This window comes from Protomyctophum parallelum, assembly GCF_964188405.1.
Source record: "Protomyctophum parallelum genome assembly, chromosome: 15".
NCBI classification, from domain to species: domain Eukaryota; kingdom Metazoa; phylum Chordata; class Actinopteri; order Myctophiformes; family Myctophidae; genus Protomyctophum; species Protomyctophum parallelum.
In genome coordinates this window covers 983,882-1,000,000 of record NC_139710.1, presented here as the reverse complement: position 1 = coordinate 1,000,000, position 16,119 = coordinate 983,882, and the positions used below count along the sequence as shown (strand labels likewise).

The 16,119-nt window shown below is 44.2% G+C and overlaps 1 protein-coding gene across 1 annotated transcript in view; it reads left to right on the top strand.

Moving 5' to 3' along the window:
- LOC310872691 (plasminogen-like) overlaps positions 1 to 16,119 on the top strand; it is a gene marked incomplete at its 3' end in the record, with an annotated part of 198,382 nt that overhangs the window by 133,172 nt on the left and 49,091 nt on the right. The window contains exons 3-9 of the mRNA XM_083784734.1: positions 4,128 to 4,255; positions 4,396 to 4,546; positions 4,774 to 4,889; positions 10,668 to 10,709; positions 11,336 to 11,596; positions 11,864 to 12,121; positions 12,707 to 12,898. Of these exons, the coding sequence (XP_083640860.1) occupies positions 4,128 to 4,255; positions 4,396 to 4,546; positions 4,774 to 4,889; positions 10,668 to 10,709; positions 11,336 to 11,596; positions 11,864 to 12,121; positions 12,707 to 12,898 (1,148 nt within the window). The remainder of the gene's footprint in view (positions 1 to 4,127; positions 4,256 to 4,395; positions 4,547 to 4,773; positions 4,890 to 10,667; positions 10,710 to 11,335; positions 11,597 to 11,863; positions 12,122 to 12,706; positions 12,899 to 16,119) is intronic.

Sequence of the window (16,119 nt, the reverse complement as noted above, 5' to 3'; positions counted from 1 at the left end):
CATGCTAACATGCTAATGCTATCATGCTAACATGCTAACATGCTAATGTCAACATGCTAATGCTAACATGCTAACATGCTAATGCTATCATGCTAACATGCTAATGCTATCATGCTAATGCTAACATGCTAAGTTTTAATTTTTTTCATTTTTTTCAATTTTTTTCAATTTTTCCATTTTTTCCATTTTTTTCATTTTTTTTTTTTTTTTTAATTTTTTTTAATTTTTTTTAATTTTTTTTAATTTTTTTTAATTTTTTTTAAATTTTTTTAATTTTTTTTAATTTTTTTTAATTCTTTTAAATTTTTTAAGTTTTTTTTAAGTTTTTTTAATTTTTTTATTTATTTTTTATTTTTTTGAAAATATTTTTTTATAAACGTGTGTGTGTGTGCGTGCGTGCGTGCGTGCGTGCGTGCGTGCGTGCGTGCTCTTGCGAGAGCTGTGTAAAGGCCATCCAATTGCACAAATAGCAGACCTACAAGCCCACAAGGTATCGCAGAGCAACTCATTGAGATCTTGTAACTTTAATTTCAGCCCTGTAATTAAGCTCTTATATGTCTCAGCTGTGGAAGTGTAAAAGACAAACAAGTGGCGCGCAACTTGAAGGTCTTGATCTTGAATGGTCTTGAATGGGGGGAAACTATGCCCGAACAAATTGCTCTATCGCAAAAAGTAAAAGTCGAATGCAAATAATTTCTTCGTTGTGAGTGGCCTGAGATATTGAGGTACACCATGTGCGATTGTGGTGTTGGTACGATCGAAAATGTGGTTATAAGAGCGAGTTAAGAATTGTCATCGCGATAATTTCCTCGTAAGATTTCTACAATGGATGTCAATGAGCAGCTTGACTGTATTTGTGTCACTTAAAAGGCCGTAGTTCACATTCTGTATGTCTCTGTGTTTTGGTGGTCACATTGTGTGAAAGAGGACATGTGTGGCTACAAAATGACCAAAGGACATGCGTGTAAAGTGAATATTTTGGCCGGGACGGCAATTTGTTTGGTAAATTTTCAAGGAAAGATTTTCTGTTTGTACACTCTAGTGAAAGAAGCCCTGCACTCTAAGTTGGCACTAATTAGGCGAAACGGCCTGCGATTGAACTGCGATTTCGGAAAAAACGTTTAACGTATTCGAATACGGTTTGAACCACGACAAAGTCCAGAGTCGTGTGAGCTTTCTAAAGTTTAAATCACGTTTCTACGACAAAGTATGCCAGAGTAATGAGGCTGCAAAAGTGAGGTTGATTTAGAGATAAATCCCATACATTGTCGATGGGAGGAAAAAACTATAAATAAAGTTAAATATTTTAAAAAGTATAAACTTTTTCAAAACAACTTTTTCACCAATTAAAGTTCAAAGATAGATGAACATTATAAAGTTTGAATGAAGTTTCAAAGTGAAAGTATGACGGAGTAATAAGAGCTCAAAAAAGTTAACTGTGAAAAATGGGACCTTTCTTCCATCGACTCTCACTATAAAGAATGTAAAAAAAAGTTAAAAAGTTAAAAAGTATAAAAAGTATAAAACTTTGTAAAAATTCTAATTGGAGCAATAATAACTGCAAAGAGCTGAACAGTTTGAAGTTTGAACTAAATTTCTAGTATAAAGTATGCGGAAGTAGTTAGGTGCCAAAAAAAAGGGTGGAATAAAGAATAAAGAAGTATAACTAGAAAGCAGTTCCTGTAGAAACTGCGTGGGCTCGCGTAAAATGCTTTGTATAAAGTTATTGCCGTGTCAAGTTTGAAACTCGGGGACCGGAGTAATGGTGTTACCATTGGTGTTCTAAATCTATAATCAAAATTTCGGGACTGTAGCATATTGTAAAGAAAAGTAGAAAATGCATTAAAGCTGAAGTAAAAGTTAAAAAAAGTATGAAAATGTGTAAAAACTATAGTTTAAGCAGAATAAAGTATGTGGAAGTTGTAGAAGTGTTTTTAAAGTTTTTCTTTAAATGTAAAAAAAAAAAAAAAAATCTAAAAAATTTAAGTTTTTTCTTTTTAAGTAAAAAAGAAAAAAAAATATTTTTAAGTTTTAATTTTTTTCATTTTTTTTCATTTTTTTCATTTTTTTCATTTTTTTAAATATTTTTCATTTTTTTAATTTTGTTTAATTTTTTTAATTTTTTTTAATTTTTTTAATTTTTTTATTTTTTTTAAGTTTTTTTATTTTTTTTATTTTTTTTTAAATTTTTTTAATTTTTTAATTTTTTTTTTAATTTTTTGAAAATATTTTTTTATAAACGTGTGTGTGTGTGTGTGTGTGCGTGCGTGCGTGCGTGCGTGCGTGCACTTGCGAGAGCTGTGTAAAGGCCAGCCAATAGGAAGACAGGGTGTGTGTGTGCGTGCGTGCATGCGTGCGTGCGTGCTCTTGCGAGAGCTGTGTAAAGGCCATCCAATTGCACAAATAGCAGACCTACAAGCCCACAAGGTATCGCAGAGCAACTCATTGAGATCTTGTAACTTTAATTTCAGCCCTGTAATTAAGCTCTTATATGTCTCAGCTGTGGAAGTGTAAAAGACAAACAAGTGGCGCGCAACTTGATCTCTTAATTTACAATGGTTCTGAATGGGGGGAAACTATGCCCGAACAAATTGCTCTATCGCAAAAAGTAAAAGTCGAATGCAAATAATTTTTTCGCTGTGAGTGGCCTGAGATATTGAGGTACACCATGTGCGATTGTGGTGTTGGTACGATCGAAAATGTGGTTATAAGAGCGAGTTAAGAATTGTCATCGCGATAATTTCCTCGTAAGGATTTTACAATTGAGGTCAATGAGCAGATTGACTGTATTTGTGTCACTTAAAAGGCCGTAGTTCACATTCTGTATGTCTCTGTGTTTTGGTGGTCACATTGTGTGAAAGAGGACATGTGTGGCTACAAAATGACCAAAGGACATGCGTGTAAAGTGAATATTTTGGCCGGGACGGCAATTTGTTTGGTAGATTTTCAAGGAAAGATTTTCTGTTCACACACTCTAGTGAAAGAAGCCCTGCACTCTAACTTGACACTAATTAGGCGAAACGGCCTGCGATTGAACTGCGATTTCGGAAAAACCGTTTAACGTATTCGAATACGGTTTGAACCACGAAAAAGTCCAGAGTCGTGTGAGCTTTCTAAAGTTTAAATCACGTTTCTACGACAAAGTATGCCAGAGTAATGAGGCTGCAAAAGTGAGGTTGATTTAGAGATAAATCCCATACATTGTCAATGGGAGGAAAAAACTATAAATAAAGTTAAATATTTTAAAAAGTATAAACTTTTTCAAAACAACTTTTTCACCAATTAAAGTTCAAAGATAGATGAACATTATAAAGTTTGAATGAAGTTTCAAAGTGAAAGTATGACGGAGTAATAAGAGCTCAAAAAAGTTAACTGTGAAAAATGGGACCTTTCTTCCATCGACTCTCACTATAAAGAATGTAAAAAAAAGTTAAAAAGTTAAAAAGTATAAAAAGTATAAAACTTTGTAAAAATTCTAATTGGAGCATAAATAACTGCAAAGAGCTGAACAGTTTGAAGTTTGAACTAAATTTCTAGCATAAAGTATGTGGAAGTAGTTAGGTGCCAAAAAAAACGGCGGAATAAAGAAACATAAGAATAAATATAGGCTGCCAATATCTAGTGTGTGCTCGCTGTGGCGAGCCCACAAATATAGGCTGCCAATATCTAGTGTGTGCTCGCTGTGGCGAGCCCACAAATATAAACTGAGAGTAACTAGTGTGTGCTCGCTGTGGCGAGCCCACAAATATAGGCTGCCAATATCTAGTGTGTGCTCGCTGTGGCGAGCCCACAATAAATATAGGCTGCCAATATCTAGTGTGTGCTCGCTGTGGCGAGCCCACAAATATAGGCTGCCAATAACTAGTGTGTGCTCGCTGTGGCGAGCCCACAATAATAAACATCTACTGGACTACAGCATGGTTCGAACCAATGTTGGGAACACACACACACACACACACACGCACGCACACACACACACACACACACACACACACACACACACACACACACACACACACACACACACACACACACACGCACGCACAAAGGTGTGTGTGTGTGTGTGTGTGTGTGTGTGCATATTGTGTGTACTTCCTACCTACTGTCTACCTCCATGTGTTTATCAGCGGTCTGGAGAACAACAACTACTGCCGTAGTCCAGGCGCTAGCGTGAAGCCATGGTGTTTCACCACTGACCCACAGAAAGGCTGGGAGTTCTGTGACATCCCACAATGTGTTGGTGTTCCACAGCCAGGTAAACCTTGACCACTGAATGTTCATCACCACGCACGCACGCACGCACGCACGCACGCACGCACGCACGCACGCACGCACGCAGTTTTTAACTAAATCCTCTGCTCTCTCCATCCATCTACTTCCTGTCCTCTCCATCAGAGCCCATCGTTCCAGAGCTGTCCTGCTTCACCCTCTGCGGTCAGAACTACCGAGGGACGGTTACCAAGACGACCTCTGGGACAAGATGCCAGAGCTGGTCGGTCCAGACACCTCACAGACATATCACAACGCCCGAGAACTTTCCACACGCGTAAGAACACCCAGCTAAACATTGTGTGTGTCTGTCTGTCTGTCTGTGTGTGTGTGTGTGTGTGTGTGTGTGTGTGTGTGTGTGTGTGTGTGTGTGTGTGTGTGCGTGTGCGTGCGTGCGTGCGTGCGTGTGTGTGTGTGTGTGTGTGTGCGTGTGCATGTGCGTGTGTGTGTGTGCGCATATTGTGTGTACTTCCTACCTACTGTCTACCTCCATGTGTTTATCAGCGGTCTGGAGAACAACAACTACTGCCGTAATCCAAGCGGTGACGTGAAGCCATGGTGTTACACCACTGACCCACAGAAACCCGCTGAGTTCTGTGACATCCCCAGATGTGTTCCAGGTAACGTTGACCACTGAATGTTCATCACAATGATTTGATTCATTACTTTTTAATTACTTTATTCTCTATATTCCATATTACTGACTCAATACTGACTGTATGTTCTTACTGACTCTAATACATTTTTATAATAATAATAATAATAATAATATTATTATTAATAATAAGAATTCCTGATGAACATGTTTTAGGGTGGAAAAAAACACACCAACATGTGAGCTGAGCGGTAAAGAGTGTGTGTGTGTGTGTGTGTGTGTGTGTGTGTGTGTGTTGTGGCCCGTAGGTTAACATTGGGATATTGATATATTATTGATTTCAGTTCCAAACATGACCCATGAAGTTAACATAAGTATAGGCCTAAACTACATTAATTTGAAATTAAATAAAAATGTTAGTTTTCAGGATTCCAATTAAAAAATAGCAGATCTACAAGCTGAAAACGTGTTGCACTGTGCCACATTTTCAGCTTGTCAGCCTAAATCCCCTCACTCACCTGGGCAATTTCCAGCCTCTGCCTCAGCCAATTGATTGCCATGGGAACCCCACACTTGCCAATTAATTTCCTCATAGACTTTTCAGAAAGTATTTATGTAAAGACATTTACGCCGCGGACAAAGACAACTGGAGTCGTGACACATCATGACAATAAACACAATGTTTTGGGCCAAACAAAGAATTAGAAACAAAGAAAAAAACGGCAGGTTACAACACATTTTTTGTTGTTTATATTCTTTGTAATTATTTGTTTGCCCTAGCAACCACCTGTTAGGCCCTAGCAACCACCTGTTAGGCCCTAGCAACCACCTGTTAGGCCCTACCAAACACCTGTTAGGCCCTAGCAACCACCTATTAGGCCCTAGCAACACTGTTTAACCCTAAAAAAATCACACCCGTGTGAAGTGAGGGTCGCTCTTGTCATCACGCACGCACACACGCACACATTAATTCATTTCAATGGGGAAATGCCATTTAGCTACAGTGGAGCCTAACAGCTGCTTTAAGACCCTAGCAACCACCTGTTGTACCCTAGCAACCACCTTTTAGGCCCTAGCAACCACCTGTTGTACCCTAGCAACAACCTGTTGTACCCTAGCAACCACCTTTTAGGTCCTAGCAACCACAATTTACAATTTACAATTTAGGCATTTAGCAGACGCTCTTAATCCAGAGCGACTTACATTTAAGCAAGAACAAAAGCATGGGAATACATCACATAAAAACATTTATCATGAAACATGCGTAAACTAAGAAAGTAACAGTGGAATATCTATATAATGAAACTATACATACACTATACATATAAACTATACATATTTACTACTATGCTATGCATATGTACTATGGCGTGCTATGACTATATACAATACAATTATAGTGCTGTCTACATAACATGCTATAAGTCTGTGTCAAATGCTATCTAAGCCAACAGAAATGCTATCTAAGGGGTAGGGTTTGATTGATTGATTGAAATATTTATTAACAGTTTGTAGAATTTACAGTACATTTTAAGCACAAACTCAATACAAAGACTGTTAACTGTGAGTGGACGACCCAATTAAGCATTACACTTGTTTACAACAGGGTCCACATTGTTCAATTCATCAAAACATTTAGAGACATACAAATAGACACCTCTATGTAGCTAAAGAACAGAACAGGAATTCATCATATAGGAAGCAAAAAGGGAAAAGATACATATACACTGAGGGGAAATGGGGCGGGGGGGGGGGGGATTCAGATTTTACAGAGGCCAGTTTCGAATTGCAGCCATCCGTAGGTGCCCTTTGAGAGCGGTTTTGAAGGAGTCAAGGGATTCACATGTCTTAATGACTGTTGGTAGGGCGTTCCACATTTTGGTGGCATAGGAGCGAAAATAATTTAGTCCCTTGTTTGTGCCGAATCTGGGTTGTACATGGTTTGTTGCACTCCCTCTGGTGTTGTGGGTGTGGACTTCGTTTACATTAAGGAAGTATTTAGACAGGTACATGGGTATCTTGGTGGTGTATCGAATCTTGTGGACCAGACCCATTGCAAGATGCTGTACTCTGTCGTCGACCCTAAGCCACCCCAGCCTGTCAAAGTGGGCAGGGGTGAGGTGGGTTCGGGGGGTGAGGCCAAGTAGGAGCCTGACCAGTTTGTTTTGGGAGGTCTGGAGCCTTGTTTTAAGGGCCTTTGAGGTGCTGTGGTACCAAGAGGTGGATGCATAGTCAAAGAAACCTTGTACGAGGGCTCCTGTTAAGGTCTTCAAGGTGTTTTTGCTGACCAGTGAGGAGATCCTGTAAAGGAATCTTGTTCTTTGATTGACTTTTTTGATTATGTTGGTGGCCATTTTATCACCGGAAAGATTGGCCTCCAGGATGGAACCTAGGTAGGTAATTTGATCTTTTCGTGTGATAATATTGTCACCCACTCTAACCAAGAAGCCATCTGCCTTGCTGAGATTACTATTTGATCCGAAGAGGATGGATTCAGTTTTTCCCAGGTGTAAGGATAGTTTGTTATCAGCTAGCCAGGTGCAGATTCTACCGAGTTCAGAGCTGAGGGTCTTTTCAACCTGCAGTTTGTTGCTGTCCGAGACCAGCAGTGCTGAGTCATCTGCGAACAGGAACAAGTTGCAGTCACAAGCTGAAGTCATGTCGTTAACATATATTAGGAACAGTAAAGGCCCTAGTATGCTTCCTTGTGGGACGCCACAGCTCACTGGGAGGGGAGGGGACAGTGTTCCGTTCACCTCCACCATCTGTTCTCTCCCCTCCAGGTAGGATTGCATCCAGCTCACTGATGTGCTATCAAAACCAATAGCTTTAAGCTTGTTAACCAGTATGGAGTGGTTCACAGTGTCAAAAGCCTTTTGGAGGTCCAGCATGACCATGCCGCAGTATTTTCCAGCGTCCACCTCGTGTTTGATGTGGTCGCTCAAATAGAGGAGGCATGTGTCAGTGGAGTGGGATGTTCTGAAACCAGATTGGAACTCGTACAGCAATTTATTAGTGGCAAGATACTTTTCAACCTGTTCATAGACTATTTTTTCCATCACTTTCGAGATGGAGCTTAGAATAGAAATAGGGCGGTAGTTGCCGGGTTCTAATTTACTCCCTTTTTTGTACAAGGGGGTTACTTTGGCCAGTTTAAAATCTTGTGGGACCTGTCCCTGTTTGATGGAGAGGTTAACTATGTGGGTGATGACTGGAGCTATGGAAAAGGCTGAGTCTCTGAGAAATTTGGAGGGGATATTGTCATGGCCAGTGGCCTTGTGGGGTTGGAGGGCACTCAGTTTTTTAAGTACCTCCTCGGTTGTTACCATTGCCATTTTGAAATCATCTTTCCAAACACCAAGGTTTTTGTAGAAGGCTTTGATGTGCTCTACACCAAAACGCCCAGAGTGGGAGGGCAGTTTGCTAACCAGCTTTTTTGGAATGTTTGTAAAGAAGATGTTCAGGTGGTTGGCTACATCAAGCTTGTCAGTGATGAGGGTGTTATTCGATTTGATGTTTATGTTAGTAAACCTGGTTTTTAGTTTCTGACCACAGCCTAGTTGGTTGTTTAGTAACTTCCAGAGCTCCCGTGGATTGTTTTTGATTTCCTCGGCTTTATCATTGATAAAGTTACATTTGGCAGATTTGGTCATGGCAATTACACCGTTTCTTAGCTTGTTACAATGGGTTTTTAGGTTGCACAGTTTGGTTTGGAGATTACTGTCGAAGTGTAAGTGCTATGGGCCATGATGGAGTCTGAAAAGGTGGGTTTTCAGGCTACGGCGGAAGATTGGGAGTGATGCTGCAGTTCTGACTGCAATGGGAAGTGCATTCCACAGTTTTGGAGCCAGAAGGGAGAAGAGTTTGGGACGTGTGGAGCGTTGTCCCGGCGTTTTTAGTGAGGGTACTTCCAGTTTCCCTGCGTTGGCTGATCTGAGTGCGCGGGAGGGTTTGTAGGGTTCAATCATACTTGCAAGATATGGGGGAGCCATACCTTTGGTTGCTTTGAATGCCAGCATCAGAGTTTTGTATTCTGTGCGGGCAGCGACCGGGAGCCAGTGGAGGGAGCGGAGCAGGGGGGAGACATGTGAGAATTTTGGCTGGTTGAAGACCAAGCGAGCTGCTGCATTTTGGATCAGCTGGAGAGGCTTAAGTGCACATGCTGGTAGGCCAGTAAGGAGGGAGTTACAATAGTCGAGTTTTGACAAGACTGTTGTCTGGATTAGGAGTTGGGCTGATTCCTGGGTGAGGAACGGTCTAATTCGTCGTATGTTATAGAGTGTGAACCTACATGATCGAGTGACAGCTGTGATGTGAGCTTTGAACGAGAGCTGACTGTCCAGGACAACACCAAGATTCCTGGCTGTTGGGACAGACGTTACCAGGGCGTTGTCTACGGAAATAGTTAGCTCCCGCATAGGGCAGGACTTAGCTGGGAAGAAGAGAAGCTCAGTCTTGTCTGGGTTCAGCTTGAGGTGGTTGGAGGACATCCACTGTGAGATGTCAGCCAGGCATGCAGTGATGCGCTCTTCCACCTGAGTGGCAGAGGGGGGGAAGGATAGGAACAGTTGTGTGTCATCGGCGTAGCAGTGATAGGATATATTGTGAGCAGAGATGATAGTGCCAAGGGATTTAGTGTACAGTGAGAAAAGGAGGGGACCAAGTACAGATCCCTGTCGGACCCCAGTTTGGAGGGTTCGGGGGGATGATAACAGACCTTTCTTAGTGCCGTCCCACCGATGCCTAGCTCCGCTAGGGTGTCTAGGAGCAGCTGGTGGTTCACTGTGTCAAATGCTGCTGATAGGTCTAGGAGAATCAGTACTGCAGAGTGGGAAGCAGCTTGGCCAGCATGTAGTGCTTCTGTGACTGCCAGCAGGGCAGTTTCTGTGGAGTGGGCCTTCTTGAATCCGGACTGGTTGGGATCCAGCAGGTTGTTCTGTGAGAGATGGAGAGAGAGCTGGTTGGAGACGACACGTTCAATGGTTTTAGAAATAAATGAAAGTGATACCGGTCTGTAGTTCTTGACATCTGAGGGGTCAAGGGTTGGTTTTTTGAGGAGTGGTGTTACTCTGGCTGACTTGAGGGCAGATGGGACGCAGCCTGAGGTTACTGAGGTGTTGATGATGGAGGTGATGAAGGGGAGCAGATCAGGTGCGATGGTCTGGAAGATTGGAGACGGGACAGGGTCAAGAGGGCAAGTGGTAGGTCTAGAGGATGTTACTAGTTGTAGAACCTCGTCTGGGGAAAGAGGAGAGAAGGAGGACATGCATGGTATGTTGGGGTTGGTGTTGGTGTTGGTTGAGTCAGATGCCACTTTATGTGGGAGGGGAGGAAAGGAGCTGCTGATATCATCAACCTTCTTCTCGAAGTAGTTGACAAAAACATCAGCAGTGAGGGATGAAGGTTGAGTGGGGGGAGGGGGTTTAAGGAGGGAGGTGAAAGTGGAGAAGAGCTTCCTTGGGTTAGAACTACAGGATTGGATTTTGGTGTGGTAGAAAGAGGTTTTAGCAGTGGTTAGTGAGTGAGGAGAGAGGAGTGAGTGAAAGTGTGAAAGGTCATCTGGTAGCTTCGTCTTTCTTTCGGCTGCCCTTAGAGGTGTTCGTTCAGATCTGAGAGTTTCAGATAGCCAGGGAGCCGGTGGACATGAGCGAGCTGGCCTGGATGAGAGCGGGCAGTGTTGGTTGAATGCAGATGAGATAGAGGAGAGGAAGGGGGCCGCACAAGAGGGCCGCACAAGTCCGACTCGGACTCTTTTCTTTTGCGGTAGCGCTGTAGGCCTGACTGTTGTTTTCCTTTTTTACAGTAACAACTACAACACCTACCACTAAGCTGTCTACTACACAAGGTAAACTACCACTACACTAGAGAATACAAGTTTTGTGTGAACACAAACATTGGTTGATGATTGACTGATCATCCCATAGCGATGATTTGATTGGCTGAGCAATATTGAGGATAAAAGTGAGGGCAGAAAAGTGAATGACATTTGTGATGATTCGATTGGCTCATGTGATGTCTGATGATAAGTAATAATAATTATTTAAGATGTATAAAGATGTGTTAAAACATAATCTACAATAGTTCAACCCACCCAACCTGACAATCTACAATAGTATACACCCCCCAGCCTCACAATCTACAATAGTTCAACCCCCCACCTGCAAGCAGTGCGAGGCATTGTGAGTTTGTAGATCGCCTATTTTCACAATGTTTGCCTCTTTCTTAGGTAAAGTTTGACAATTTGGTCTTTAGAATCATTACATTGTCACTTTATGAATGTTCAGATAGCCTGTACACATTTATACTGTGTGTCGGTTTGTTTACTGCCGAGTGAGTAGACAGTGTTGCAGGTGAATTATATGTCTAGTTTCTCAGAGATCTCAGTGGTTGGTCCGGGCCAAGGAAGCACGTAAACAACATAAACAACTGATAAGGAGGACTGTAAAACAGACATACATCTTTCTCCAACAGATGGTCCCAAGAATGTCCTTTTGGCCGTAGATCCACCAGGAGATGTTGTCAAAGGAAGCTCAGTCACTCTGACCTGCAGCGCCAGTGGGTCACATCCACCAATCCAGAGCTACATCCTTTTCAAAGACAACACGGTCGTGGCACAGAAGAACACAATGAGCATCTCTAACGTCCAGCCCAGTGACAGTGGAACATACCACTGTGAGGCATTTAACGACATCGCTACAGCCGATTCACCTCCAGTCACTGTTGATGTCCACTGTGAGTTTTTAATTGAATTACAATCTAATTATATTAATGATGTTCGTGCGTGTGTGTGTGTGTGTGTATTGGCTATGCATGAACATAAATATCATCATCAAGTGTTTTTAGATTACATTAGTGTCTAAAATAATTACATTAGTGTTATTATTTTAACCTAAGTTGATGTAATGTTACACATGAATTATTGTTATTGATATTGGTGTAAAATGCTGTATACACAGCACAGTGCTATAATTGAGTGCATCAATGTTTATTCCTCCACAGACCCTCCAGAAAAGACCTCAGTATCAGTGAGTCCACCAGGAGGCGTTGTTGAGGGCAGCACAGTGACTCTGACCTGCAGCAGTGAAGCCAAGCCACCAGTAGACACCTACACCTGGTACAAAGACCGCAGATCCATCTCCACTGGTCCTCAGCTGGTGAAGAACAATGTGTCTCCTGGAGACTCTGGACAGTACTTCTGTCTGGTGAAAAACACACATGGATCCCAGAGGTCATCAAAACACTCTCTAGAAGTTCAGCGTAAGTGAACTAACGTAAAACATCTTATAGTTTTTACAAACAACAAACAGCTGCAATAGCCGTCATGAAAATGTACAGCCAGATAGATACCTACCCTGTATTTTATAAGACCCCAAAATTCACTGCGAAATTAACCGGAAGTGAAATCGACTAAAGCTAAAATGGCTACTGTCTTTTTAACCCATTTAGATCTGAGGACGATTCTACAAATGCCTTCTAAATCTGTTTTCTGAAGAAAAAAAAAAACATTTTTCTAATTAGCCGCTGAACCCATGTGAAAATATGTTGTTCCAGGGACCCCCCCCCCCCAGAAGCAAAGATTTGAGTTAAAAACGTTCACTGTGAAAGAATATATATTCAAAGATTTGCACTATACATTTTCAAGATTCTTCAAAAATAGCAGATCTACAAGCTCATAGCGCGGCTGCTATGAGCTTGAACTGCTATTTTTCATGTTTAAAACACCAAAAAGGGGTTCCCGTCCAGAATGGGTTAAAAGTCATCAGAGGCGTAACCGCGAGGTAGCGGCGATTTAGTAATGAGACGTTCAAATAATACACAATAAAAATACACATCTCTCCACAGCTCTCTCCACGCACTGTGACCCTCCAGAGGTCTACCGTTCGAACAGCATCATGATCAGCCGGATGAAGACCAGGTACGCACCCAGAGAGACGGTGCTGTACGAGTGCATAGTGGGATATACTATGAACGGAGGACGTGCCTATGTGAGGTGTGTGGCTGGGAAATGGACACCTTTAACTCTGACATGTGAAGGTAAGTGTACGTTCGTCGGCAGTACCAGTGTTGATACATACACATGGCGTTGTGTCATCAGGGGCGTCAATATAGCTGGGGGGTGGAGCTATGGGGTAAAGTTCAGAGTTCTCCCAACCGGAATAAACAGTGGGGTGTTGGGTTTTCAAACGCAGATGCTTTAAAATACTACTAATTTAAAAGTAGGCGTCATGGATTGCCACATCACAGGCACAGATCCTTGTTGCCACTCGACAAGGAACGCTACTTTAGAAAATGAAACAAGCCTAGGTGTTGTGAATTATCTGCTTGCAATCCAAATGGCAGCCTCTGGTGGACAAAACCCTTCACAACTCCCCTTCCACCACTGCACCAATCACCCACAGGTGTCTGCCATCAGCACTCTGGGTTGATTGCCATTGTCAGCTCAGGTGTGCTCCACTACAAACACTCACACTCACTCCACACACAGTTCACACACAGCTCTCCACTCCAGACCAGCCATGCGTCACTGACAAATGTAAGCTCTTGTTTATTGATCGTATTATTTATGCTTTGAGTTATATGTTCTGAGTTTAATTGATGTATTGCAATACCACTTTACCGTTTAAATTCTGAGTATTGATATGCTCCATTCTTTTCTCCTGTTTTGTCAGAACCATGGTGTCTGGATATGTGGAAATAAATACCCTGAATATCAACTGGAAACAAGTCAATGTCATGTCTCTTTAATTTGAACATTTTTGGGTGGTCAGCAAGTTCACTGAACAACAAACTTTATTATGGTCCTTCGAGCGGATTGTGCTGACTACTCAAGGGTGACATCAGGTCCTTTAACATGGGCTAATGGAGCACAATGCTACGGGCCCCAAGCCTATCCTAAAGAGGACCTACCCACCATGGTAGAATCCATAAGGAGAGCTGAGATTGAGGACAACCATCAATTGGAACTAATGAAGACCAGAATGAAGGAGCTTGAAGGGAAAGACGGGAAAATCCGAACACTGTTAAAACACATCAGCACATGGCTAATGTGTGACCTTCTCCAACATGGAGAACAAGGGGGAGTACCTCCCCAGGAGTACCACGTAACTGCACAGAAGCAGATAATGGTCGTATGCCCACCAGTTCAGGTGGTGCATTCACAACAAATTCCTCCCCAGTCAAGCCCAGCTTACTCACAGCCATTCATACCATTCAATCTGCTTAGTCCTCCACCTGTTCCAGCCTCTCCAGCCTCGGCGCCTCCAGACCCGGCGTACGCACCGCCTCCAGCCTCGGCGCCTCCAGACCCGGCGTACGCATCGCCTCCAGCCTCGGCGCCTCCAGACCCGGCGTGCGCACCGCCTCCAGACCCGGCGTGCGCATCGCCTCCAGACCCGGCGTGCGCACCGCCTCCAGGGCCGGCGTGTGCATCGCCTCCAGACCCGGCGTGCGCACCGCCTCCAGACCCGGCGTACGCATCGCCTCCAGCCTCGGCGCCTCCAGACCCGGCGTGTGCATCGCCTCCAGACCCGGCGTGCGCACCGCCTCCAGACCCGGCGTGCGCATCGCCTCCAGCCCAGCCGTGCGCATCGCCCCCAGCCCAGCCGTGCGCATCGCCTCCAGCCCAGCCGTGCGCATCGCCTCCAGCCCAGCCGTGCGCATCGCCCCCAGCCCAGCCGTGCGCATCGCCTCCAGCCCAGCCGTGCGCATCGCCTCCAGCCCAGCCGTGCGCATCGCCTCCAGACCCGGCGTGCGCATCGCCTCCAGCCCCGGCGTGCGCATCGCCTCCAGACCCGCCGTGCGCATCGCCTCCAGGGCCGGCGTGTCCAACGCCCCCCAATCCAGCGTGTCCAACACCATCCAGTCCGGCGTGGTCATCGCCTTGCCTAGTACCCCTTCTAGAGCCTCCAGTCCGGGGGCCCACAGCCACTACAGGTCCACATGCACAGGATGCAGCAGATCCGCCTTCTGAGCCAAGCCAACCTGCCGCACTACTTCCTGCCCGGTCCTACCTGCATCAGCGACCTCCGGTGCGGCCCCGCCGAAAGCACCGGTCTCCCTTGTGGCCCCACTCCTCCAGGTATCCTACAGACCCTCCAGTACGGCCTCGCCAGCGTTGGCGGTTTCCAGTCTGGCTCCCCTACAGCGGTCGCCCGCCAGAGTGGTCGCGTCGACGGCTGCAGTCCCCTGGGTGGACCCAACCACCTGGTCACCACCTGCACCTGCGTCTGTCGTTCCTGACTGGGGCGGCCAGTCCCGCTCCTACCCAGCCTCCAGGCCGTCCGCCTGAGGTAACCTCCCATCACCAACCCAAATATCTGGCCCACGGGGCGGCTGAATGCCTCCCCTCACCAGCCCCAAGTTTGTGTCCCATGGGGCGGCTGAATGTCTCCCTCTTCCCAGACAACGTTCTACCCCCGAACTAACAACTGAACATTTCTTGACTGCTGGACATGATCCAACACAACACAATGGCCTGATATATTTGCTTGGTAAGAGACACTTTTCTATAGATATGATCATCTGTTACGACACAATTAGTCTAGGGGTAATTAAGTGTAACATGTAATGGACCGACAGGACACCAGCTTCAAAATGCGAACATTTATTTATATAGAGATTAATTAAATAACGAATTAACGAATGTTTTACAGAATATAGGTCAAAATCAAAAGAAAATACCTAGCAAACAGACACAAATGAACACTACAACTGAAAACAAACGAATTCCTTTCCGAAGGGAATAAACTAAGGAATAATTATAAGCAAAAGTCCACAGTCAGTGTGGCGGCTGGGAGAGAGAGGATTCCGGCCTGTCTCCCCAGCGCCTTCCAGGAACAGACTGACTCATATAGTAGGTGAGTAGGGAGAGCCGTGATCAGGAGCACTCCCACTCTAGACCGACAGCCAGTCAGGGCCGATCACTCCCTGACAGACGGGCCAGCTTCAGGTGTCAATCATCAATCAGTCCACCTGCGGAGGATTAGGGAAAACACACAGGCAACCACTCCCCCCCACCCTAGTACTGTGTAGTCGAGAACAATATGAGAACTTCTGATAGATACTCATATATATAATCCCAACCATACACTATAATGATCCCAGATCATCACACCCCCCAACCCAGAGGAAGGTTATGGGACATCCAGAACTTTCCTAACACCATCTCATTTGATATGCTCAGAATTTTCAAAAAAAACAAACCACAAACAGCCCTAAGGCAAGTGAAAAGCAAAACAGAGTGGCAAAAGTAGAAC